The 27552-nt window shown below is 37.8% G+C and overlaps 2 protein-coding genes across 2 annotated transcripts in view; one reads left to right on the plus strand and one right to left on the minus strand.

Annotated features, from left to right (window-relative positions):
* Usp37 (ubiquitin specific peptidase 37) overlaps positions 1-356 on the minus strand; it is an 80428-nt gene extending 80072 nt beyond the window's left edge. The window contains exon 1 of the mRNA XM_077803564.1: positions 269-356. The gene's annotated coding sequence lies outside the window, so the exon portion shown is untranslated. The remainder of the gene's footprint in view (positions 1-268) is intronic.
* Cnot9 (CCR4-NOT transcription complex subunit 9) lies at positions 167-26061 on the plus strand. The gene is made up of 8 exons (XM_026390348.2): positions 167-578; positions 9378-9557; positions 10510-10625; positions 12230-12339; positions 17388-17497; positions 21669-21767; positions 22170-22261; positions 23786-26061. The coding sequence occupies exons 1-8, from the start codon at positions 555-557 to the stop codon at positions 23952-23954; spliced, it is 900 nt and encodes a 299-aa protein (XP_026246133.1). The 5' UTR covers positions 167-554; the 3' UTR covers positions 23955-26061.
* The last annotated feature ends 1491 nt before the right edge of the window (positions 26062-27552 follow it).

The following is a 27552-nucleotide window of genomic DNA, read 5'->3' on the forward strand; positions in this document are numbered from 1 at the left end:
GACGGCTGCAAACTCCGCCCCGCTTACGTCTTCGCCCCGCCCCAGCACCTAGAGACGCCCAACCCAGGTAGCCCCGCCCCTGCTGTGACTGTAGTACGCATGCGCACTTATCACTTTTCTTTCCTTCCCAATTTCGACCTCCCATCATTTCCCTCCTACTCAACCCTGTTGGGCATGCGCAACGCTTGTCCTCCCAAGCCTGTTGGTCTTTTCCCGCCCTTCCCTGGCCTTTGCAGGAGGGACAGAGTACGCACTCCGCTAGGGATACCTGCTTGATTCCGAGGAGTGCGGGAACTAATAGGTCACAGAAGTCCTTTTGGTCTTAAATTTTCAAGGGGTAAAGGACATACTCTGGGACTGTTAACTAGGCCGAAGGCCCGGAGGCGGGAAGAGGTTGTGTGGGTGGGGTCAAGGGTGAGAGGTCAGAAGGCAACGAAGGGGGCGGAGCGAGTGGAGGCGGATGGCGGCTCATCTTCCTTGGCGGCGGAGGCGCTGAAGCTGGGACGCGGGTCGGGCGCGTCCAACGAAAGAAGGAGAGCAGCGGCTGCCCCAACATGCACAGCCTGGCGACAGCAGCGGTGAGTGGCTGGGCCCACATCCTTCCTCAGCCCCGCCGTTCGGCCTCCCCTAGTTCCCTGCGTCGGGCCCGAGTCTAGCCGCTTCTGCTCCCCGCCCGCGAGTCCCCGGCCCCCTCAACACCTCTCCGGGACGGTGTTGGAGCCTGCCCCCACTTTTCTCGCCGGACGCCTCTTGCGGCCTCCCGCGCTGCACTTCGTGTTCTTTTTTTTAGCCGGCGGGGCCTGGTCCTACGCCGGCAGCGCCCTCTGTGCAGCCCCGGCCGGCCATTCATTGATTCATTGCGCTGGCCGACAGTTTCAGGGCACCAGTCGTGTGCTGGGCGCTGGCAGGGATGAGGGAAATTCCATGATCAGACCGACTCGTCTGCTGCGCTTCAGACTCACCGCCTAGGCACATCGCAGCGGGAAGGAAATGGCCTCTGGTTCTAACCAGTCGCTGTGCGTAGAGGCCCGTAGAAATGCATGATTATTGCATCTGACTTGTGGTTCTCTGCATTGAAAACCTTTCTCGCACAACTCGTTCGACCAAAGTGATCTTTAAACAAGAAATACGGATAGTGTAATTCACCTGTCTGAAACAACTCTTGTGGGCTTCCTATTGCAGTTAGGTAAATCTGGACTTCTCCGCATGGCCTGAAAGGCCCCATGTAATGTGGTCCTTATACACATTTACCGCTTTGTTTGATGCACCTTCTGGCCTCTATGCCTGGAATTTCCTTTCTACCTCTCCAAGCTTACAAACACATAAAGCATATGAATCTAACTGGTTCCTTTTCTCGCGTGTCTCCACCTAAATGTGCTGCAGTGAATTTCCCTGAGCACACTATAGAAAGTACTCGTGACTTTTCTGTCAGAGCAGTCTTTACAGCGCTCATCCCAATATGTAATTATTGGATTTGTTGACTTGTTTGAAGTCTGTCTCCGTTGTCTGTCTCCCTGTTGAGTGCACATAAGGACTAAGGGCAGGGACAGGGATAGTGTGAATCCTGATAACTTCTTTTCCTCAATGCCAGGACAATTCCTGGTACAAAGTAAAGACTCAATTTGCTGATTTGAAAGACTGCGGATGAGGAAACTGACCACTGGGAGTTCATAACCATAAAGGGGAAAAGGGATCGTTTGATTTGTGCACACTTCTCTGAAGGCCATTTCCACTTTGATTTCACCAAGGGCAAGTGATTTAAGGAGAGCCATATACTAAAGTTGCATTATGAGGAAAAACGACAAACACAAAATAGAACACAAAAACTGCCTTAATTTTAAATATAAAATGAAAAATTCAGCTGATTATAACTAAGCTATAGAAAACATTGTTCTTGAAATTTGATCTCTGTTGTCTTGGCATTTCCAGAACCAGTGATATCTGGGCCTCCTCTCACCATGTTTCTAGGTGTTTGTAACTATTCAAATTGGAGAAGTATCTTTTGTAGCTCTCAATTAAGTAAGTCTAATTTCTTTACCTCTTCTGTTATTTGAAATTGTACCTATAATTTGAGAAGAAGGAAGTTGGGAGGTGTGGTTCCTGCTTGTAAGGAAGAGGCTGAATAAAGGAAATCCTTCCAAGGTTGGCTGTCAAAATCTGATTGTGTCCTCTGCACCATTTGTACCTTTGATTCTGGCCTCTATGTGGAACGCCCTTCCTACCTCTCCCCACTTAGAGACACATTCAGCATGTGAATCTAACTGGTTCCTTTTCCCTCTTCCCTATACCTCCCCAGACTCTTTATTCAGTTTGTTTTATTTTTAGTTGCACCCTAATGCATTTTAAGTACTGGGGCACTCAACCACTGAGCCACATCCCTAGCCCTATCTTGTATTTTTATATAGAGATGGTCTCACTGAGTTGCTTAACACCTCACTTTTGCCAAGGCTGGCTTTGAACTCTGGATCGTCTTCTCTCAGCCTCTGGAGGCTCTGGGATTACTGGAGTGCACTACCACACCCGGCTTAATGCATCTTTTGAACAGCCATTAAAACTGTAGTACATTACATAAATATTCAATACATGTTTCTTAATTATTTTACAATTCCTCACGTTAGCTTAAAGATTTGAATTTTTCTTGCATTTGCACTTGTTATGCTGTTTGCACCACTCATACAAGGATATTTAATTAGTGATGAAACTGAAACATGAAAAGTTGAGCCACCTCCTTCTCAATCCCTCATTTCTTTCCTTTGTATTCTTCTGTTCTGAGTAAAAGGCCAGTAATGATGTATCATTCACTAGAAATTGAGAAGAGTTAATACTTGCAACAGCGCCTACAGTACACTAAACTAAACAGCAGGAAAATCATCCCTATAGGAAGGGAGACCGAAAGTACTATCAAAGAAGAATGTAATCACATGTGAATGTAGGATGTTCTTCATTAGTGGGAGAATAAGTGATTTAGAGATACTTGAAAAAATATCTTAAATTTTATCTTCAGTAGTATTTTACTGTACTAAAAATTTATAGTTTAGTTAGTTCTTGTCATTATGGATATATCCTATCAATTTCATTGCTGTCGCCAGAAACTGTAACATCCTTCTGAAATTATATTTTGAAATTCAAGTGGAAATGGCCTTCAGAGGAGTGTGCTCAAGTCAATTTTCTCTCTATTAAATGGGAACAGAAGTACTACACAGAATTAGTCTAAAAAATAATAAGAATAACAAATTGCTCTCCGCTTGGCTAGGTTCGCTTACTGGTTAAATGACTCTTGATTCTTGATAAAGTAACGTACTACTATGTTGCTTCAGATTAATAGAACTACCAATCCTCTTGTGCCATAGGTCTTCTGTAACAGAGGTGTTTAGTTATGCTAGTAAAATAGACAAATGTAAACCTTTATGTGATGCGTTAGATATGCATTTTTAAAATTCTTTTCACTGATTTCTGTTGGCAGTTTTAGCATCTGTCAGCTTTTGTGTTTCTCTTGCTGTCCAACTAACCAGCAGCATCATTAGTTGTTTTATATCTTTGTGTTGAAGCTGTGATTGACTCCCAGATGCCCTCCCCATTGACAAGTAGAACTATGCACTCTACAGTATCTAATTCATTGTTTTCTCCCAAGTCTCCTACTGAAGCTCTAAGCAAGTTGCTGAACTTTTCTTAACTTTATTCATCCATTTTTTAAAGTTATCTTGGGGAAAAAAAAAAAACCATTTAGCTCTTAAGTTAATGAGGATAAGATTTTTAGGTTTCAGTTTGGTGTAGTTTGGTTTGTGATGCTGGGGATGGAACCCAGAGCCTCATGCATGCAAGCAAGCATTCTGTCACTGAACTATATCCCTAACCCTAGAAAGTATATTATATAATAGTATCATTATTATGTTGACGTGCAAAACCACATGTTGAGTCACAGACTTAAGATAATAATTTTCATTTCAAACTAATCCTATATTTTATTTACTGTGACATTCTCTTTTTTTCTTTCTTTCTTTTTTTTTTTTTTTTAATTAGTGACAGGGTCTTGCTGAGTTGCTAACTGCCTCACTAAGTTGCTGAACTGGCTTTGAACTCGTGATTCTCTTGCCTCAGCCTCCTGAGCCACTGGGATTATAGGCATACACCACCTCATCTGACTTGGACCTTTATTTATTTATGTTTCTGAGAATTGAACTGTTTGCTAGGCAAGCGTTCTACCACTGAGCTACAACCTCAGCCTTACTGTCCATTTTCATTGGTAGGAAAATAAAGAACTATGGCCCTTAAAACATAAAGTGATATTGATAATTTGGCTATTTTCTGTTTAAGAAAGTCATCATCAATTTTTTAATTTACTCAAAGGGGACGTTATCAATAAATTTGAGTGTGTTTTATTTAAAATAACTTCTAAATATCTTTCTACTTTTCATATTAAATGTTAGGATATTTCATAGATAGAAGACCAACTGTCTGTATCATCGTGTTTGTGATACTTGTAATTAACCATTGATGTCCCACTTTCGTAAATATCTTGCCTGTGCTGAGCTTTGTGGAAAGAAAAATAAAAGTGTTACTCAAAATACATTTTCTGCATACAAACCATTAAACAAAAATGGGGAAACGTGCCTGCCATGGTGGCACATACCTATAATCCCAGCAAACTCAGGAACCTGAGATAAGATCATCGCATGTTCAAGACCATTCTGGTCAACTTAGCAAAACCCTATCTCAGAATAAAATAAACACTTGAAAAAGGACTGTGGGTGTAGCTGAGTGGTAGAGCTCTTGCCTAGCCTGTATGAAGCCCTGTTTCAGTCCTGAGGACCACAGAAAAAGAACAGTTCCCTAATAAGTTTTGATAATATTTTTTCTTTTTTAGTTTTGTTTTTAGGTTTCTTTTTTTCTTTTTTTTTTTTTTTTAGTTGTTGATAGACCTTTATTTTATTTATTTATATGTGGTGCTGAGAATCGAACAAACACAGTGCCTCACATATGCCAGGCAAGTGCACTAGCACTGAGCCCCAGCCCCAGCTCGATAATATATTTTTAAACAACTGTTGAAAGGACTGTTGACTTTAGCAGGTTATAATTAAAATGCAGTAATGTACATCAGCCCTTTTAGTTGTAGTTGGACACAATATCATTTATTTTTATGTGGTACTGAAGATTGAACCCAGGGTCCTGCACATGTGAGGTGAGCGCTCTACCATTGAGTCACAACCCCAGCCCCGGTAAAACACATTCTAAATCATACTTCTCAAACAATTTTGTGTCTGAGTATGTAATTGAACTGTTTATCCAAATCCAAATTAGTGAACTATGTCAGAATACTAAACTTGAAGTTCTGTAGATTCTTTTTATATTTTATTTAGAGACAGGGTCATGCTGAGTTGCTGAGGCTGGCTTTGAACTCACAATCCTCCTGCCTCAGCCTCCCAAGCTACTGGAATTACAGGTGTGTGCCACCAAACCCAGCAAAGGCAGCCCTGATCAGCAGAAAATATTCATGGGTACCTAGGACTGGCTGAAAAGGACATTAAAGAACTTTCTGGGATAATGGAAGTGATCTACATCTTAATTGTGGTGGTTACTAGATGTATAAATTTGTCAAAATTCATTGACACATACACTTAAACTGGCATGCTTTGTATGCAAATTATACCTCAATAAAACTGATGTCTCAGAACTGAATGAAATAATTTCTAAGGTAGAAATGACTAAAGCCAGTAATTATTTAATTTAGTTCCTGCACTTTAATAAAATTAAGACTTGAAAAGTTAATGACTTATCCCTAGGTTGCAGAATTCTAGAAATGGCTAATCTGGGTTTTAAAGCCATTCGGGCTTGCAATTTAGTGTGCATTCATTCCATTTATGCACTTATATAGTTATTTGCAAATTGAGGTCTTTTCTATTTTTTTTAATTTTTTTTTTTTTTTTTTAGAATTTTTAATATTTATTTTTTTTAGTTCTCGAGGGACACAACATCTTTGTTGGTATGTGGTGCTGAGGATCGAACCCGGGCTGCACGCATGCCAGGCGAGCGCGCTACCGCTTGAGCCACATCCCCAGCCCCTATTTTTTTTTTTTTTTTAATAAACATTTTTGTATTTGATTCTGCAAGAAGTCCGTGAATTACCTAAAATTATGTGTAGGTTTTTACGTTTTTGTATTGTGTGTTTTTCTGAGGAAAAGACCCATATTTGGGCTGGGGATGTGGCTCAAGCGGTAGCGCGCTTGCCTGGCATGCGTGCGGCCCGGGTTCGATCCTCAGCACCACATGCCAGCAAAGATGTTGTGTCCGCCGAGAACTAAAAAATAAATATTAAAAAAAAAAATTCTCTCTCTCTCTCTCTCTCTCTCTCTCTCTCTCTCTCTCTCCTCACTCTCTCTTTAAAAAAAAAAAAGAAAGAAAAGACCCATATTTTCTTTTTTTTTTAATTTTAATATTTATTTTTCAGTTTTCAGCGGACACAACATCTTTTGTTTGTATGTAATGCTGAGGATCGAACCCGGGCCTCACGCATGCCAGGCCAGCATGCTACTGCTGAGCCAAATCCCCAGCCCCCATATTTTCATTTGATGCTTTTTTTTTTAGTTGTAGTTGAACACAATACCTTTATTTTATTTATTTTATGTGATGCTGAGCATTGAACCCAGGGCCTCGAACATGCTAGGCAAATGCTATACTGCTGAACCACAACCCCAGCCCCTTCATATCAACCATCAACCATAGCTTCGGAAATGTGTTAGTAGATTAAAATAGACCTTTATCATCTGAACTAGAAATCTTTAGAGAGTTTGAGACAGGGTCTCGCTGTGTTACCCAAGGTGACTTGAAATCAGGCTTACCTGATCCTCTTGCCTTAGCCTCCTAAGTAGCTGGGACTACAAGTGCATGCCACTACACCTGGCTTGATGATCTTTAGAATGGGATGAGGAGGAAATCTGCTGTTTCGCTGGTTGTAAAATGAGGATAATAAGTACCTTTGTTGTAAACTTAAATAAAACTGCCTTTAAAAATACACACAGTTCCCTCTTCTTCCTCACCCATTCTACCCCTTGTTTCACTCCTCATCCCCTTTTAGGAAGAGTTTAATTTTTAGATCTTCTGTTTTTGTGAAAGGTATGCCTAAATAGTCCTTGGGATTCAGAAAATAAGATACATTTTGCATTTTATTATCATCATGATCTAATGAAGACCAGGGGCAGTGGTGCAAGCCTGTAATCCTAGTAACTTGGGAGGATGAGAAAGGAGGAATGCAAATTTGAGTTCAGTCAAAGCAATTTAGCAAGCTCTAAGCAATGTAGCTATGCCCTGTCTCAAAAAGTAGATGGGTTAGGGTTGTGGTTCAGCAATCAGGCACTTGCCTAGCATGTACAAGATGCTGGGTTCGATCCTCAATACCACATAAAAATAGTTATTGTGTCCAACTACAATTTAAAAGTGCCAAAAAGTAAAATTTAGCCCGTGTTTCCATTCATCTTTTAAGGTGATGGAAAACTCTAAATAAATAAACACATACCCTTTCTTCTGGTAGGAATAACAAATACTATAGTTTTTGAGTTAGAACCTATCTGCAGCAACATGGAAAGGGTAAGTACTTGAACAATACTGCTTTTGCTGGAGGAATGTTCTTTCAATCTTCTTGTTGCCCTAGGAGCCTTTGATTCATTTAGGAGCATCACCAGTCAGAATTGCAAAGCAGCTTTTAGCAGTTTACTGTAATAGAAGTTGTAAGCTGCATGATAATTCGTTTTGCCAACTTGTGGTTCATTCTATTAGGCAAGTGAAATAAGTACCAAGATAAAAGCTTCTAATCAAGTTTCCATTTATAGAAGGCCATCATTCAGGTTAGATAGAGGAAATTTGAGTCCATCTCAAAGTCCACCTTATACTTCTTCAACAAAAGCAATTCTTTCTGTTGTCTTTCTATCTATGCAGTGGGTAGGTCTTCATTCCATCACACCAAAATGTATTGGGAACTTGTCAATATTATGAGAAGCTGTGTAATACACTTCAAGAAAGCATTTGCATATACAGCTTTATACCTGGATGAATTGAGCAAGTCAGCTCTTCTGAGTGTTATTTTATCTGCGAGTGTAGCTCACCTTTTTATCTACCCATCCACCCTTTTATTTCCTCATGATTTGATAAATACTCCATGAAAAACTATTGGGCATAGGTGATAGAAATCACCATGAATTTGTAGAAGTTTATAAGTTTAGAAACAGCAATTGTAATAATTTTTTTAGTCTGTCATCTCGTTTTCAAGATGAGAATAATTAAGGATCTTAAGGTTACAAGGCTATTTGGCAAATGTGGAGAATTGTAGAAATGCTCAAATTTAAGAGGAATGTTGCAATTCTTCAGCAAAGCAGTGAAAGCATGTTTTAAAATTTTGCTTAGTTCTTATGTTAGTAATAATGGATGCTTTGAAAGGGATGGACATGCAGTGTATATGTAAGAATCATTTGGGGCTGGAACAGTAGCTCAGTGGCAGAGCACTTATGTGTGAGGCACTGGGTTTGATCTTTAGCATCACATAAAAATGAAACAAATAAAGGCATTAAAAAAAAAAACAGAATCATTTGGAGGGATTGGAAATGTGGCTCAGTGGAAGAGTGCTTGCCTGTCATGCACAAGGCCCTGGGTTCAATCCCTAGCTCCATTAAAAAAAAAAAAAAAATCAGGAGAAAGTACTTTTCCATGTTGTGGGTTTTCTGGTCCATGGAAAAGGTTGTCAAAATTAATAAGAAAGAATCAGTAATGGATGGGAAGAGTATAATTTTTTCCCTCTCAGTAATTAATGGTTTGAACAAATGTTTATGCAGAAGCTTTTATTATATATAGTGAAACTTAAAGCTCCTATGTAAATCTCTAGCCTTGGAAATAACTATTATTAACATGTGTCCTAGAAATGTGGTATGTAAATATAAGAATATGTTTGTATATATTAGTGGAAGCATGTTATACAGGTTATTCTGTTCCCCCTTTCTTTCTTTTTTTTTTTTTTTTACTATTAGTATATATAGAACTGTCTTTACTAAACTTCATAGTATTCATTATAGACATGCACCAATACTTATTTAACTAGTCCCTTATTGATAAATCGTTGTCAGTTTCTGCTTTTAAAAAGCACAACAGTGAACATCCTGGTGTATATTCAGTAAGCCCAAGTAAACTTGGGATAAATTCCTAAACATGGAATTATTAATGCATGTGAGCATTGATAACTGACAAATAGGTTGAACTAGTTTACATATTAAGAAAAGCTCCCCTGATGTTTATGAAAAATACATTTCCTCTAAAGCACTGTTACAGGGTAAGATTTTGTTCGATTCTAATTAACTCACATTTTCTTTTTCTTTTTTCTTTTTTTTCCCCTGAAGCCTGTGCCTACTGCACTGGCTCAAGTAGATAGGGAAAAGATCTATCAGTGGATCAACGAGCTGTCCAGTCCTGAGACAAGGGAAAATGCTTTGCTAGAGCTAAGTAAGAAGCGAGAATCTGTTCCTGACCTTGCACCCATGCTGTGGCATTCATTTGGTACTATTGCAGCACTTTTACAGGTGAGTATATATCTCTGAATGACAGTTCAGTCAGATTCATTGCACTTGAATTTTTCTGTGCCTTTGCTTAAAGGACTTTGAATACTTTAAACGGATGGAGGTTTTTTGTTGTTTTGTTGGTTTTGTTTTTTGTGCTGGGGGATCAGAGCCTTGTGCTTGCGAGGCAAGCACTCTACCAACTGAGCTATATCCCCAGCCCAGAACTTTTTTTTTTCATAGTAGTAGATGGACACAATACTTTTACATTACTTACGAATTTTATATGGTGCTAAGGATTAAACCCAGTGCCTCACACATGCTAGGCAAGCACTCTGTCACCAAGCTACAACCGCAGCCTCTTATAAGAACATTTTGCATAGAGGTTTTACAGTTAAAATAAATGGAATTGTATTCAGCAAACTATCACTTTTTGATTGAGTACCTATCATGTTCACTGCTATTTATACATATCCTCACTCATACTCAACTAAGTATGTCCTTCTGCTCCTCTTTTGAAGTTGCTACCTAACCAATATAAACTTCTTTGTGAGTCACTTTGGTTGACTTACTAATAATTTCTGGCCGGTGATTAATCATTATAACCTAAAGCAGGATGACAAAAAGAGAAATTATAAAAATATAAGGGTCCCTCAGGTGACAGACTCAGTAGCTGCAGAAAGAAAAAATGTAGATGACTACAGTTGTTTCTGTAGAATCCTCCTAGAGACGCATGTAGAAATGCCTTAGGTAATTAGTCAAATATGTTTGTGATCAAAGGATAAGAGCATTGTTTATTTCTACTCCTTCTTTGATACATCAGTTTTTGTAGGATACATGTAGTTCAAAGGCTTTTTTGTTTTTGTTTTTGCTTTACTTTAATATGAATTAATATTATAATTAGTAGTACTTTAATATGAATTAATTTTATAATTAGTTACTCCTCGTTCATCTGGTGCTGATTTCCATTTTTTAGGAAATTGTAAATATTTATCCATCTATTAACCCACCCACGTTGACAGCACACCAATCTAACAGAGTTTGCAATGCTCTGGCATTACTGCAGTGTGTGGCATCACACCCAGAAACCAGGTAAATGCTTTGAGTGAGTTGGTAGGGGGAGGTTTATATTGAAAACAATTCTAAACTGTTGCTGCGTGAAAGTGAAAACAGAAGGGATGTGTAATGTGGTTTTTTTTTTTTTGTATCTTCAGGACTCTTACTTTTTCCCATTCATGACAATGAACTTTAAAAGAGCAATATTCATACCACAGGAAAGGTGATACAGCTGCTTCTCCATCCCAAATCTGTCATAGACAACTCTGCTATACATAATATATAATAGTAATTCGTAAATATTATTTAAGCCTTTTTCCCCACTAAACCCTTATTTGACTTCAAAATCCTACTCAACATAGGATTCTAGGAATTGGCTTGAAAGTTAACTTTTTTACCATTTTTGCATGTATGGAAAATTAGGAAAAGGGAAATAACCTGTTCAGGAATCTGTTTTGTGGCTCTCATGGTCCCTGAAACACTTGTTAAAGCTTTTTTTCTCTTTGTCCAGTTTTCTTATGACATCTGAGTGTTTTGTGGCACTGTGACCTTTCAGAGATTTAGAAAATTAGGAAGAAAATTATTTTTAAGCACTTAACAAAAATCCAAGAGTAATTTGTTAAAAATCTTGGGTGTTGATTCTGCTACAGGTATAACAATAAATAATACAAAGTAATAGACTGGTTTTAAGAATGCTTAGTATATTTGAAATGCCCTAACAAAAAAGAAAACTGCATTTAAACATAGCATATAAACCTTATGATGACTACTTTGTCTTGTTATCTTGGTTTATAAGTTTTATCTATTCAGTCCTAAATTAGGTGAGGAGGTAACCTAGGAGAATCTCCTGGGAACTTAATAGCATTTAGTGATCTGGGGGTTTTTTGTTTTTTGTTTTTTTAGTTGTATGAACACAGTACCTTTATTTATTTTTATGTGGTGCTAAGGACCGAACCCAGTGCCTCATACATGCAGGGCAAGCGCTCTACCACTGAACCACAACCCCAGCCCCAAGTGATATGTTTTTTAAATTCACAGTTGGCTATTTTAAGTTAAAAAGTCTTTAAGGTACATGGTGTGTGTTCCCTTATCCACCCTGCCCTGTACTAGTATTGTTCAGTAGAGGCACCATTGACATTTTGAATTGGATAAGTCTTGATAGTGGGAAAAGAAAAGCAAGAGAGGACTGTCATATGCATTGTAGGATGTTTAGTTGCATCTTTGGCCTCTATCAATTGAATGCCAGTACCTTCCACATCCCTTAATTCTGACAACCAAAATGAATCCAGACATTGTTAAAACATTCCATAGGAGCTAAAGCACCCTATTTGAGAGCCATTCGTTGAAACTAATGACCCATAAATTTCCTTTCTGAAGATTGTTATAGGCCTTACAGAATTAACTGCTTGGATTTGAATGTTCAAAATACTTAGAAATCGAGCTGGGATTGTGGTGGGTGGTAGAGCACTTGCCTAGCATGTGTGAGACCCTGGGTTCGATCCTCAGCACCACATAGAAATAAATAAATAAAATGGGAATATTGTGTCCAACTACATCTAAAAAATAAATATTTAAAAAAATACTTAAAAATCATCTTCAAGCTGTGAATGTGTTTTTTTGTTTTTTTTTTTTTCTTCCAGGTCAGCTTTTCTTGCAGCACACATCCCACTTTTTTTGTACCCCTTTTTGCACACTGTCAGCAAAACACGTCCCTTTGAGTATCTTCGGCTTACTAGCCTTGGAGTTATTGGTAAGTTGTTAGGGTTGTTTTGTAAGACTGAAATCCTCATTCTGAAGTGGTCTAAGTTGAAATATTTTGTCTTGCTTCTTATGACTTATTCTTTTGGTCTTTGAATTTATCCCATTCATTAATAACTGAGTTATGGGAACATGATAAATGATTGTCAAACACCATACTACATGTTGTAAGACTTTGAGGACTAATATTTAGAATTCAGTTCAGTATGTATGTAGAAACATTTGCTGGCAAGGGAGAGTAAAGAATAATAATTTGATTCAACAAAATATTATTACAGGAATAAAAGTAATTCTGGACTTACCTTTTTTAATGTTTTTTTTTTTCCATTTATAAGCTCTTCTCCCATAAGTTGAGGGGTTTTCTTTCTACTACTTTACCTAGTTATTTTTTTCATGCTTCAGTTAGTGTTTTTATGTATAATTACTGTGGGGAACATAGGTGAAATACTTATTGCTCAAGAATATAACATATCAACTATTTCAGACCTCAGACTCCTAAGTAGTAAGGAACTATCTTTGGAATATCTACTATATTATGGAATATAATACATTCAAGAAGATTTATTTTCCAAATCACCCTTTCTTTCTTAGTGTCTTTTAAATTTTTTGCTTTTGTACTAACCAAAAAAAAAAAAGAAAGAAAGAAAACTAATTACACAGACTTGGTAATGTATTGTTTTAATGCTCAACCTGTGTTTGTGTCCCTATAATTATAGACCATAAATCAGGAAATGATTTTAAAAGTTGGTATTTCCAAGATGTATGTCTCAAGTACATTTTATTCTTCTAAGGAGTAACCATTACCTTTTTTTTTTTTTAATTGATGGACAGCATGTCTTTATTTTTTTTTATGTGGTGCTAAGGATCGAACTCAATGCCTCATATGTGCAAGGCAAGCACTCTGCCACTGAGCTACAGCCCCAGCCCAACCATTACCTTATATGCTTCAAATGAATGTTTCTGGTTTTTACATCTCCCAGTTGGTACTCTAATTAGAAATTTTTCCCAATAATATTCTTTTCTGCTTTTAAGCTACCAGAATTTTTCATGTAGGGCATCAGTATAATTCCAGCCAAAATAAAATACTTAGATCCTTAATTCTTTCTTAACTCATCTTACTTCTGCTGGTTTTATTGACCATTACAGTGGGGTGGTAAATTTATGAGATATTAGGATAAAGGTTAAGAATGAGGAGATAATAAAGTTCTAAGCCAGCTTTAGCAACATAGACCTTAAACAACTCAGTGAGGCCATCTCTAATAAAATATATATGTATTTTATATATATATGTATATATAAAAGAAGCTACCAAAAGAAGCAAATTAAATCAAACAAAAAAAAAAAAGGATATGGTAAAGACTGACAGTTAATGAAAAATGAGAATAGAAAAACAAGAGATAAAAATCATTGAAACCAGACTGGGAATGTAGCTTAGTGATAGAGTACTTGTCTAGCGTACGCGAGGCTCTTCCTAGAACCATAAAAAAGAAATGAGTGAAACCAAAAGTTGATTCACTGGGGGAAAAGTCAGTACAGATTACAAATATGAATGAATGAGGGTACATCACTTGACTCTTCAGACTTTAAAAGGATAATAAAGGAATATTAACAGCTCTGCTTAAAAATTAACAACTTAGATGAAATAGTAAAATTCTTTAAGAGACACTATTTGTCAGATTGCACTCAAGAAATAATAGATACTACATCAATGTTTATAGCAGCTCAGTTCACAATAGCTAAGGTATGGAACCAACCTAGGTGCCCTACAGCAGATGAATGAATAAAGAAAATGTGGTATGTGTACACAATGGGATATTATTCAGCTATAAATAAGAATGAAATTATGGCATTTGCTGGTAAACAGATGGAACGGGAGACTGTCATGGAGTTGAGAGATGTAGCATTTTTAAATTGCCAATTCTAAATTGAAATATGCCAATCTCAAAAAACCAAAGACCAAATGTTCTCTCTGATATGTAGATGCTAACACACACAATAAGGGGGGGAGGTAAGAATAGAAGTTAATGGATTAGACCAAGGGGAATGAAGGGAAGGGAGGGAGGATGAAAATAGGAAAGACAGTGGAATGAATTTACATAACTTTCCTATGTTTATGTATGAATACATAACCAGTGTAACTCCACATGGTGTACAACCACAAGAATGGGAAGTTATACTCCATGTATGTATAATATGTCAAAAAACACTGTACTGTCATGTATATCTAAAAGAAATAATAGATAACTTTAGTAGTCTTGTATCAAATTGCTTTTCTAGTTAAAAACTTTTTAACTTAGAACACTGTAGGCTCTGATGGTTTTATTAGTGTCCTATACCAGAAATTGAAAGAAGAAATAAACCAGTTCTGCACATCTCCACAACATAGAAGGAAGGGGGGCTGGAGATGTGGCTCAGCGGTAGCGCGCTCGCCTGGCATGCGTGCGGCCCGGGTTCGATCCTCAGCACCACATACCAACAAAGATGTTGTGTCCGCCGAGAACTAAAAAATAAATATTAAAAAAATTCTCTCTCTCTCTCTCTCCTCTCTCACTCTCTCTTTAAAAAAAAAGAAAAATAGAAGGAAGGGGAAACCTTTCAACTTTTGTGAGGCCTGCATTACACTGACCATAAAAGCAGAGACTTTACAAGAAAAGCAAATCACAGGCTAGTATCCCTCATGAACACTGGTGTAGAAATCTTCAATAAAATACTAATAAACTCAGCAATAAATAAAAAAGATCATTATGAATATAAATTTGGTTCAACTTTTCGAATATCGACCAATATGACCTGTCAACAGAAGAGAGAAGAAAAAAATCATACAATCATTTCTGTAGATAGATTTTCTGTTCTCAGATTTTCATATGTTGAAACCTAATGTCATGGAATTTAGAGATGAGCCTTTTGGGACCCAATTAAATTAAGATGAGGACAGGACCCTCATGATGAGATTAGTATTATAAATATATAGACAAGGGGCTGGGGATGCACGCTCGCCTGGCATGCGTGCGGCCCGGGTTTGATCCACAGCACCACATACAAATAAAGATGTTGTGTCCGCCGAAAACTAAAAAATAAATATTAAAATTCTCTCTCTCTCTCTCTCTCTCTAAAAAAAAGTTTAAAAGTAAATACATAAATAAATAGACAATGAGCGATCTTGCTTTCTTTCTGTCCTTGCCACATGAGGGCACATCAAGAAGGGTATACATCTTCAAGTCAAGAAGAGAGCCCTTACCAGAACCCTTCCTTATTGGCATTGTGATATCAGGCTTCCAGCTTCCAGAACTGTAAGAAAATAAATTTCAGGTTTTTTCAGTTATGTAAGTCAGCAGTCTATGGCAGCCTGACCCAATGCACTGATCTTAAAATTCATAAAGAAAGTGGGTTGGAGGGTTTAGTGTTAGAGTGTTTGCCTTGTAAGTCTGAGACTCTAGGTTCAATCCACAGTACTACAAAAAATAAATAAAATTTACACGGAAAGACAGAGGAACTAAAAAATTCAAACACTTTTTAAAAGAAGAGCAAAGTTGGAAGATGTATACTACCTGATCCAGACCTACTGGAAAACTACAGTAGTTAAAACATTGTGGTATTGGATAAAATTAACTTGTAAATCATTGCAGCAGAATGGAGAGTCCAGACATACATACATGGCCACATCCCCAGCCCCCAACTAAAATATTTTTTAAAAATTTAATTCAGTATGGATCATAGGTCTACATTTTAAATCTAAATGAAAAAATTAATTTGATAGCTGCCTTAGGCCACATTTGAAAATTATTCATACTGGTTGGTGTGGAGTTTAGAGATGTGGCATTATAATTTACCAGTTCTGGCATTCCCCATTCTTTCTCAAGATAATTGATTTTAGTTATTACAGATTCAAGTATTTATATAAAAGCTAGTGATGCATTGAGCAGCTTAAGTCATTTAAGGGGCCCTGCTTCCCTGTGTATAGACTGAAAAAGATGTCACTGAGCTATGTCCATCGCCTGATCAGCTTTATCATTCGTTTTTATCAGTGACTAGAAACTCACAGAATAATAGAATGGAATGAATTTTAGGAGTCATCTGTTCTCGTCTCATTTTATTGATAAAGAAATAGATCTACAAAGGGAAAGTAACAAGTTGGTAAACTAACTGGGGACACAGGATTATAATCTAGGTGTGTGTGTGTTTCTTGTTTGTAATTTTATTTTTTTTTTATTTTTTATTTTTTTAAAGAGAGAGTGAGAGAGGAGAGAGAGAGAGAGAGAGAATTTTTAATATTTATTTTTTAGTTTTCGGCGGACACAACATCTTTGTTGGTATGTGGTGCTGAGGATCGAACCCGGGCCGCACGCATGCCAGGCGAGCGCGCTACCGCTTGAGCCACATCCCCAGCCCTCTTGTTTGTAATTTAAAAAAAAAAAAATTTAGTTGTAGATTGACACAGTACCTTTATTTTGTTTATTTTATTTTTTTATGTGGTGCTAAGGATCAAATCCAGTGCCTCACACATTAGGCAAGCACTCTACCACTGAGCCACAACCCCAGCCCTGTTTAATTTTTTTTTTTTGTTTTGTAATTTCCTTAGTTTTGTCCTACAATATTTGTGCTCTTTGAGAAAAGAGGCAATTAAATAACCTGTGAGTGGTGTTTCAGATTGACACCATTTCTTTGCTACCTGGAAATATGCTTTTATACTGATGCAGAATTCTCCCTAACCTAAAATAAGTAGAGGACAGATTGGTGGTATTGTTCTAAGATCGTCTAACAAGAATGATAAACATATTATTTAAAAGGTGGCTAAACCACTGCTAACTGTAGGATGAACCAAACTTGATGTCTGGTCTTTCGGTGATGACTAATAAAATCAACCTGTGCTTTTCTTCCTTTTTTTTTTTAATAGAGGTGTGAATCTGATTCTTTGGCATAGAAACCTCAGTTTGTGTTCTGAGTTATTTAAATTCCACAACTAACTTGACGAGCAGTACAAAATTAATTTAACTGAAAATCCTGACTCAAAAATAATTTTGTTTGTCATATTTTCTTTAGGGGCCTTGGTGAAAACAGATGAGCAAGAAGTAATCAACTTTTTATTGACAACAGAAATTATCCCTTTGTGTTTGCGCATTATGGAATCTGGAAGTGAACTTTCTAAAACAGTATGTGCCCTTACTGGTCTACGTTGTTTTGGCTCTTGAACTGCTGCTTTTATGATCCAAGGATCACTTTCTGCCTCTTTTATCTCATTTTTCCCTCTGAGAATTTTGTTGTCCTAGACTTATTGTCTTAAGACATTAATGTTGTGTCCAAGTCTTGGGCCATCCTAATGTTTTCCTTTTGTAGGTGGCTTGGCTTGCCTTTTTTTGTGTGGATATCTATAAGCTTCTTTATTAGTTTTTAAATTCTTTAATAATCTGTATCAGATTTTTATTAGAAGAGCATATCCCTGCTTTTGTGTTTGTTTTTATGGTTTTTTAATTTGTTCTAGTCTCTTGTTTCAGCAACATCAGTTATGTTACTTTGTCTATCTTTCATACTCCCCCCCCCCTAACATTTTATATTATTTCACATCATTTGATTTTTCTCACGGCTTCTTTTCCATTTTGCTAACTCTATTTTGCAGTATCCATCTTCTGCTCTAATCACAATAAATTTTTTTAAATGAATGAATATTACAACATCAGACCTAAAGCATAGATAATTATTACTTGTTACCTCTTTGGGGGGTATGTCTCCATAGTTTCCATGTGGAGATTTCTATCAAGGATTATTATTTTAAGTGATAGATAAGGAGAAGTTCTATGAACTTTAAGTCAAGTACTTTACCTCCAGATACCTTTTTTATTTGGTACTGAGGAATGAACTCAGGGGCACATCCCCAGCCCTATTTTGTATTTTCCTTAGAGACAGGGTCTCACTGAGTTGCTTAGTGCCTCGCTATTGCTGAGGCTGGCTTTGAAATCGCAATCCTCCTGCCTTAGCCTCCTGAGCCTCTGGGATCATAGGCATGTGCCACTGCCCCGGGCTCCAAATACTTTTCCAGTAAGTCCTCCATTCTGTGATGTGTATGTGTGTGTGTGTTAAGGAAATTTATACCTCTGTCCGCAGTTTTCTGCTTATACACACAAAAGACAAGTGACATGTGAACCTTTATTTCATGCTTTTCATAATTCTTCCCTAATTTTAGTTATTTTTATTAATTTCAGTGTATTTCAAGGACAGGATTAGAATGCATAAAACTGTATGCTCATCTTTTATTATTATTTGCCTGTGAAGAATTTGGTTTTGGTATTGTTTTTGTTTTTCTCTCTTTCTTTTTGCAGTACTAGGGATGAAACCCAGGGCTCATGAATGATAGGCAAGCTCTCTCCCTCTTAGCTATATCCCCAGCCTTGTGAATAGGTTTTTCAAGTTGACTTCTTATAACTATGGCAGAAATACTCATTTCTACTTTGGTGACATCTCTTTAAATGTAGGCAAAACATCTCTGTTAAGAAAACATTTTCGGGGCTGGGGATGTGGCTCAATCGGTAGCGTGCTCGCCTGGCATGCGTGCGGCCCGGGTTCAATCCTCAGCACCACATACAAAGATGTTGTGTCCACCGAAAACTAAAAAATAAATAATAAATAATTCTAAAAAAAAAAAAAGAAAAAGAAAGAAAACATTTTCCAAACTTATTTTATTACAGGATATTCTGTAAGTTGTATTTTGTCTGAAGACCAACAAGACTGAGATATAATGAAACCTTAATACATTAAAGAAAGGTCTTAAGCAGATTAATTGCTGTAAGAAATTAAGGGCGGGGCTGGGGATGTGGCTCAAGCGGTAGCGCGCTCGCCTGGCATGCTTGCGGCCCTGGTTCGATCCTCAGCACCACATACAAACAAAGCTGTTGTGTCCACTGAAAACTAAAAAATAAATATTAAAATTTAAAAAAAAAGAAATTAAGGGGGAAATATGTTTTAAATGCCATAAACATTACATATTTTGATTAGGTAATCTACATAATATAGACCAATGATAAATGAGTAGACAACACAAATGTTAATTAGTAAGTAATCTTGTTATTCTTAGGCATGGTGTTCCTGTTTCATAAATACTAATTATTGCATAATTTGTTACATTTACTAAGTGTCTGATATGTGCCTTTTTTGGTACTGGGGAGTGAATCCAGGAGCACTTAGCCAGCCCCATTTTGTATTTTATTTAGAGATGGGGTCTCACTGAGTTACTTAGGGCCTCACAGCTGAGGCTGGCTGTAAACTTGTTTTTTGTTTTTGTTTTTTTTTAGAGTGAGAGAATTTTTTTTTTAATATTTATTTTTTTAGTTATCGGCGGACACAGCATCTTTGTTTGTATGTGGTGCTGAGGATCGAACCCGGGCCGCACACATGCCAGGCGAGCGGTAGCTTGAGCCACATCCCCACCCCCAAGGCTGGCTGTAAACTTGTGATCCTCCTGCCTCAGCCTCCTGAGCCACTGGGATTACAGGCTTGTACCATCACGCCCAATGCCAATTATTGTAACCACTATATGTGCATTATTCCATCAGATTCTCACGATTGTCACCTCCATAGCACAGATGAGAAACAAAGGCTTAGGGTACTTAATTTACCTAAAATTTCATAGAAATGATGAAACATGAGATTTGAACCTAGACACTATGAAGCTGCTTTGATCCACTGTGCTAACAAGAACAATTACATAAGTATTAATATTTTTATGTTAATTAGAAAAATTTTAGAAGAAAATAACATATTCTAAATGCTATCCTCACAGCACAAATTCAGAAATCTCTCTTTCCTACCATTTGTTTCTGCCCTCCCCTTTGGAATAAGGTATTTGGGAAAGTTACTTATGTGTTAAGTCGCATTTTCTTGAGTTATTTGAAAATCACCATTTAAGATAAATACTACCATTCAGATTGCAATTAAATGTTTTAGCTTAAGTTTGTAACAAGGTATGTGTGATTCTCTTCAAATTTATCCTCTCCTATATTATATTTTATATCATATCAAATTATATCTTAGTATTCCTACTTTGTTTCTTATATTTCAACAGCGAGGTAAGGAAACAAACCAGGCAAGGTGGTACAAACTCTAATCCCAGCTACTTGGGAGGCTAAAGGCAAAGGAATCTCAAGTTTGAGGCCAGTCTGGGCAATTTCACAAGACTCTGTCTCAAAATTTAAAAAAGGACTGGGCATGCAACCCAGTGGTTGAATACCCTAGGTTCAATCCCCAGAACTGCCCCCCCCCAAAAAGAAAAGAAAAAAAAAAGGAAGAAGAAGAAAGGAAACAATGTATCTTAGGAGATATTAAAGCAAATTCATGTTATATGTCATCAGCTTTTCATTTGATGATATCAAAAACATGGTAAAAACTTGATTGAGAAAGTGACTCTGAGGTTTGGGGGTTTTCTGGTTTGTTTTTAGTTTCAGAATTTTAATTTTATGAGAAATTTTAAATTTCACTTCTGGAAAAAGTAGAGAAACTTCAGAATAATTAGAGTAAGTGGAAACTTAAAATAGACTAAGGATAAGCCTTAAAATATTTCGAGAAAACTACTAAAAGTATTATATGGTAACCAAGTATCCTCAGTTACCCCTGTTCTTCAAGCTCTGAATATTTGTGGCCAGTCTATATTCAGAATCCCAAAAGAATTCTCTGCCACCTGAGTCTTGTGTTTATTGCATTCTTCAGATTTTCAAAGGAATATATGACCTCTCTCCCACAAACCCACAGAAAATATAAGAACCTAGCCTTCTCCCAAATTTATCAGGCATATAACACTGATCTTCCATCCACTTAATCCACATACTGAGGCTTTTTTTTTTTTTTTTTTTTTTTTTTTTGTCAATCTTGGTTTGTTCTTGTTCTTGTTTGGTGGTGTGGGGATTGAGCTTTGTCACTTGGAACCTTATCCTGGCACTTTGATTAGTAGTTTATGCATGTCACATAATAGATATTCTATAACCTGGATTTTTAAAAATCTGTAGGACTTGCCCTTTTATGTAAATTGAAAATAACAGTTTCTACCTCATAAGTTTATTGGAAGAATTTATTTGGGAAGATAACAGTGTCTACCTCATGAGTTTACTGGGAAGATAAAATAAGGGTATATAAATCCTTTAGAAAAAAGTCCTGATGTATAGTGATGTTCAGTATGGTAATATTTTTAACTTTTTGTACTAAGCATATGTGGTAGAATAAGTTGTATGTGGTATATAGGGGTCTCTGCTTGTGCAATTTACTGATTGATGGGAAATTGAGTGGACAATTGGTTAGTAAGTCTAAGCAACTTTTTAAACTCTTTTTGTTTTACTCCAGGTTGCCACATTCATCCTCCAGAAGATCCTCTTAGATGACACTGGTTTGGCTTATATATGTCAGACATATGAACGTTTCTCCCATGTTGCCATGATCTTGGTGAGTTTTTTTACCTACTTCATTTTCATCCTTGGCCCCCCACACTAGAGATTAAATCCAGGTGTGCCCTGCCACTTAGCTTCATCCCCAGCCCTTTTTATTTTGAGATAGGGTCTCACTAAATTGAGACTGACCTCAAACTTAAAATTCTAGTACCTCAGCCTCTTAAGTAACTGGGATTACAGGTGTGGGCTATAATGCCCATCCCCCTTTGCAAATACTTCTGATCCCACAGCTTAGTCTCTTTGCAGTTGGCATTCAGCAGGTTTAGTCTTCTAATTAGAAATAGCAATTCTGGAACCTTTATAATGATTTTTAGACAATCTAATCTCCAATGTCAATTACAATTATTTTCTGTTTTGTGTTTTTTTTCTACCTTTCCCCCTATTTTGGGCAAAACAGGGTAAAATGGTCCTGCAGCTATCCAAAGAGCCTTCTGCCCGTCTTTTGAAGCATGTAGTAAGATGTTACCTTCGACTCTCAGATAATCCCAGGTAAACATTTACAGGATTTATAATATTTAAGGGAAATATTCTGCTGATTGGACTCCACATCTCATGGCATAGATCCCTGAATCTTTAACACAGGAAGGGATATAATTTTATTTAGTTGGTTTTAGATAGAGTTCCTTTTAAAATCTAAAATTCCTTTTAAAATCTAAAATGCTAAATTTGAAAAATCCATCATAGGTATATCTTCCCAATGTAATTCTCTATCCTACTCTGAAATTCCAGAGTCTAGGTAATTGCAAGGGAAACCCTATGTAATGCATTACTCCTGTGGTTTGAGCTTTCTGTTGCTATTCCAAGTGGTCAGAAAGAGAAGTATACTTCCAAAGATCATCTTAGAAAGGATCATAACCCAGAACACTCTAAAATTATATTTCTAATTCTCTCATTCCTGTAAAGTCCTTTGAGCTAATTATTTCATCTCCTTATGTTGATAATCTTTGTCAGAAATCATACGTTGTAGATATAATTGATTTTAGAAATGTTTGACCTTTTGTTTCATAAATCCATTATTTATTTTGAAAGCTACTTGTTCAGATTCTGCCAAACCACATAATGGAGTGATTTCTGTATTCCTAGAAATAGGGATAACTGATTTAATGTGAACTTAGTCTCCTGCAACTAGAGTTATTTTTTGTTTGTTTGTTTGGGGGTTTTTGTTTGTTTGTTTGTTTTGTAGATGGACACAATACCTTTATTTTATTTTATTTATTTTATGTGGTGCCGAGTTTTGAACCCAGTGCCTCACACATGGTAGGCAAGTGCTCTCTACTGAGCCACAACCCCAGGCCCAGCCCTACCTATCTCTTTGACCATTTTGTCCTTTTCTTCAGTGGTTCTGTTTTCACCGTGATTTGAAAATGTGTTGATTTAATATTGTACTTGAATAAAATAGGTATAACTTTGTTTAAATTAGCTATAAAGTAGTTAACGTTTACCTTTTATAGGTTTTCAAATTTGACTTTCTACTAATTATTTGAAAGAAAATGAAATGTTTAAAAGTTTATCTGATAATTTTTGGTTTTGTCATGTATCCAATATTTTAAAATATAAAATTGAAGCAATTTCTGTAAAGATACAAATTGGTAAAGCTAGTACAAAGTTAAAATTTATTATTTGTCATATACAAGTGAGGTCATCTGCTATTTAATATACTGATTTTTGAAATTATTTCATTTACTGTAACTCACCTATTTCCAACCTGAGTATTTTGACAGTATTGACTGTAAAAATATCCGAAAGCAGTTTGAAGTAAGTTATTACATCTTTTTTTTTCCATTTTGCTTTTGCATGAAATTCTACAGTGGGGCATCATTCTGAAAATATTTACAGACTACAGATTCTGGAGGTCTCTGAGCCTATGAACTTATTTAAGTGATTTCTTAGTATAACTTGACAGAGCAGTAGATTCCCAGAATACTGTATACCTAAGAAAGCAACTCTTGCCTAGCTCCAAAATGTGGGTTTATTTGTTGGTCTTCCTGGTTGGTTTGTTTGTTTCTGATGTAGGGCACGTGAAGCACTCAGGCAGTGCCTCCCTGACCAGCTGAAGGACACAACTTTTGCCCAGGTGCTAAAAGATGACACCACCACGAAACGCTGGCTTGCACAACTGGTGAAGAACCTGCAAGAGGGACAGGTCACCGATCCCCGGGGTATCCCCCTGCCCCCTCAGTGATCCTCCCTTGTCCCCTCCCACCACTCCCCTAAGTTGGGGAAGGGAAGGGGAACCTACGAGGAAAACAGCTCAGGTTTTATCACCGACTGGGAATAGAGAACCTCAATGCTGAACTGCACTGGAGAAAAGGGGCAGTGTACTCCCGCTGAGGTGTATGGGCTGCCATCTCAGGCTGCCTTGAGGACCTGGGCTCTCTGCTACTCCCGGGAAATGGGCTCCTAACACAGCAGTCTGCCACCACAGCCCCAGGAAGATGTCAACACCAGCAAATGCTGTATTTGCAGCATGCCCAAGATGACCCTGCTCTTCCACCTCTACCTAGCTACTGGCAGGGAGGGGAGACAGTGGTGAAAGCAGCACTCTAGGCATGATGAACGCCTGGGACCAAGCCATGTGGCGTTTTTTACTTGCCTTCCTGGAAGACTCAAGATGTGTCTCTTAATTCTCTCTCTCTCAGTATTTGTTTACTTTGGATTTTTTTTTTTTAATCTCAGAGAGAGGTGTGTTTAATGGACAAAAGCTGTAATTTTCAGCAAAACTTTGTCAATTGGCACTGTTTACAAGTCTGTTAGCTGCATAAGCTTAATAAAAAGTTGGTCTGGGCATTACATCCCCTCTGATGCAGGCCGATAGCTGCATCAAGCTGTTGGGAGAAATGGGAGGCAGGGGTAAGATGTAAAGCCAAAGGACAGCAGGAACCCAACGCCTGAATACCTTCCTTCTCCCATTCTTTTACTCTCATTCCTGAATGCCACAAGGACCTTAACCTTGTTTTTGGCTTTAGCTGCTAGCTTTTCCAAATCTTAATGCTTTTTCTTTTTCCACTTCCCTCCTATTAAACTTAAAACAGACGTCTTAATTCATCTGGCTATCCTGAAAGGGTATAGTATTGGGGCAGAAAACGGGTTGTGGTCTTCAAAGATATACTCAGATGACTTTTAAAAGGGAGGTGCCTGGGATTAAGGTGATTAGCCACCTGATCCCATTCTTTAAGTGTGAATTTCAACAGCTTCATCTGTCTTCATGATTGTACTTGAAGCAGTATTGATTGAGTTTATTTTATTCAGATTTAAGATGGAGGGCTAGACTCTGCTCGCAAGTTTGTTTCTTGGGGTGTTTTTTTTTTCCCCCTTTTAACACAATTTCTTGTGGTCTGGGAATTACAGGGTTGTCACAAAATATTTTTTCACTTGTTCATATTGTGTGGGAGAATTGTTCTTCCTCCTTTGGAGCTTTAGATGACTATTCACAATTTTCAGGCTTGAATCTATATCTTAGTGTAAACTGCCTTGCTTTTCCCTTGTTAGTACCTGTTCTTTCTCTCTCATTCCCATCTCCAGTCAAAGATGGGATTGCTGATTGAACTCTAGAGAGGGACCAAGTCTTTCTGTCCACATCTCACGAAATTGAAGATGTCTTTGAATAAGTTTGGGGAGGGTCTATAAGGGGAAAGTTCAGAGAAACCTTTGCAGAGGCAGTTTTGCCAACCCAAGGGCTTTCAAGCCGACTTTCACAAAGGGAGCCGGTCTTATTAGTTGGCTTCTGTCTCTTTTAGAGCCAGGAAAGTAGTAATTAAGTAGCCTGGATGTAGGAAGGGTAGAATAAGCACTTATTCCCCTCCCTACCAAAAGGAAGAGAACCTGGACACCTCAGTAGTCTCAAGCCTGAAGAGGAGAGGTCTTGGAGAAAGCAGAGGACAGCATGGAATCGATAGATGTCTTGACTCCCTTCAGCCACAGCCTGCAATCTGAAGAATCCTACTAGGGTAACCCTTATTTTGACAACCGCCTTCCTGCTGAGCCAAAGTTTTCTCATTCCCCCTCCACTGGGGAAGCAGTTGAGGTCCAGGGCCTTGCTCCCTGGGAAATTCTCTGTCCATCTTTCGGTGCATTGGCCATGTTACTGTGCCAATAGTGTCTTAATTCTTATCCCATCTATTCTCAGCTGGCCTTGGAACCCACATAGGAGTTAATGGGGGGGGGGGTGGTGGGATGGGTATTCTTCCTGTGGTTGGTCCTAATGTTACATGTATTATATAAAGAGACCCTCTCCCCTTATTTTGTGTTTTCCATCCCTCTCACTACCCCCCCAACAGGATTGAAATAAAACGTGCTTCTGTTTTTATAAAAATATTTTTTTCCTTTTAACTGGAGATTTAATTCTGTCAACATAGAGATAGCTAAGACATGTTGGTCAGATGATTCATGTTGTGCCACAGGCTCAGTCTGCCTACATATACTACACATACACTGCTAAGAGGGCAGTGGCAGTGATAGTTCTTTTTTGGACAGGTTATTGAGGAGTCTAGAAGACTACAGCTGATATACAAAATCTGAGAAGCTGATATGGTACCCTTTACCTGAAAAACTGTTTCTTGCAGAGACAGAACCTCACCTCCAGCTTTCAGGCCAGTGACAGATTTCTGTAAGTGAAGAGGTAATGCTTGAAACACTTATTATGGACATCAATTTTATCTCCTCTGGAGTTCAGAGCTTAGAGCCTGTCTTAAGAGTTGTTCTAGCTAGGCACAGTGGCTCATGCCTGTAATCCCAGCAGTTTAGGAAACAGGAGAATCACAAGTTCAAAGACAGCCTCAGCCACTGCGAAGCACTAAGTATCTTGGTGAGACCCTTTCTCCAAATAAAACACAAAATAGGGCTGAGTTCAATCCCTGGTAGTCAAAAAGGAAAAAAAAAAAAGGTTGTTCTAATACTTGGCCTATTGGTAGGATGCATTCTGCTCCTATTTCCAGCTTTTTTTTCAAGGGCTTTAGAGGGCTTATGACCGTGGTGGGACAGGGAAAGGAGAGGAGGCATCACTTAAACTTCAGAGCATGCCTTCCTCACTGACTCCATAGGATTCCCCTGTTCACTTTCCCTGCTGCTCACAGGTTAGGAAAAGGGAGACATACAAATTTGTTGCTATCAAAAAGCCCAAGTGGGGCTAGGGTTGTGGCTCAGTGGTAGAGCACTCGCCTAGCACGTGCAAGGCCCTTGGTTCAATCCACAGCACCACATAAACACAAACAACAATAAAGATATTGTGTACAACTAAAAATAAATATTAAAAAAATGGGCTGGGGATATATCTCAGTTGGAAGAGTGCTTGCCTCGAATGTATAAGGCCCTGCCTGGGTTCAATCTCTAGAACTCACTCCCACCCCCCAAAAAAAACATGGATGGCCAGGCAAAGTGTGCATGCCTGTACTTCCAGCTAGTTGGGGGATTGACGTAGGAGGATCACAAGTTAAAGGTTATCCTGGCAACTTGGTGACACCTATCTCAAAATTTTCAAAGAGCTCAAAAGGAAAAGTATTCCTGGTTTCAATCTCTAGTGTGGGAGCAGGGGAAGGAGGGCTGAGGGCATAGCTCATCAGTAGAACACACACTTACTCTGCCAAGGCATTGGGGTTCCATCCTCATAATCAAAAAAGGAAACATTTGAAGGAACCATAGAGTGAAATGAGATCTTTTTTGCCCTCCTGATACAGTGTGGAATTTAATTTTTTGGAGAAGTATTTTGATACATTTATTTCAAAAGCAGAAATAACAACAGAAATTTTTAGTTATACTCTTAACCAATAGCATGCATATTTCAC

Source organism: Urocitellus parryii, chromosome 1 (genome assembly GCF_045843805.1).
Source record: "Urocitellus parryii isolate mUroPar1 chromosome 1, mUroPar1.hap1, whole genome shotgun sequence".
In the NCBI taxonomy this organism is placed as follows: domain Eukaryota; kingdom Metazoa; phylum Chordata; class Mammalia; order Rodentia; family Sciuridae; genus Urocitellus; species Urocitellus parryii.

Excerpts from the sequence above, each read along its gene's own strand:
- Cnot9 (XM_026390348.2), top strand. The coding sequence starts at position 555 with ATGCACAGCCTGGCGACAGCAGCG. Across the intron at positions 579-9,377 it reads ACAGCCTGGCGACAGCAGCG|CCTGTGCCTACTGCACTGGC; the intron begins GTGAGTGGCTGG and ends TTTCCCCTGAAG. Across the intron at positions 21,768-22,169 it reads CCCATGTTGCCATGATCTTG|GGTAAAATGGTCCTGCAGCT; the intron begins GTGAGTTTTTTT and ends TGGGCAAAACAG.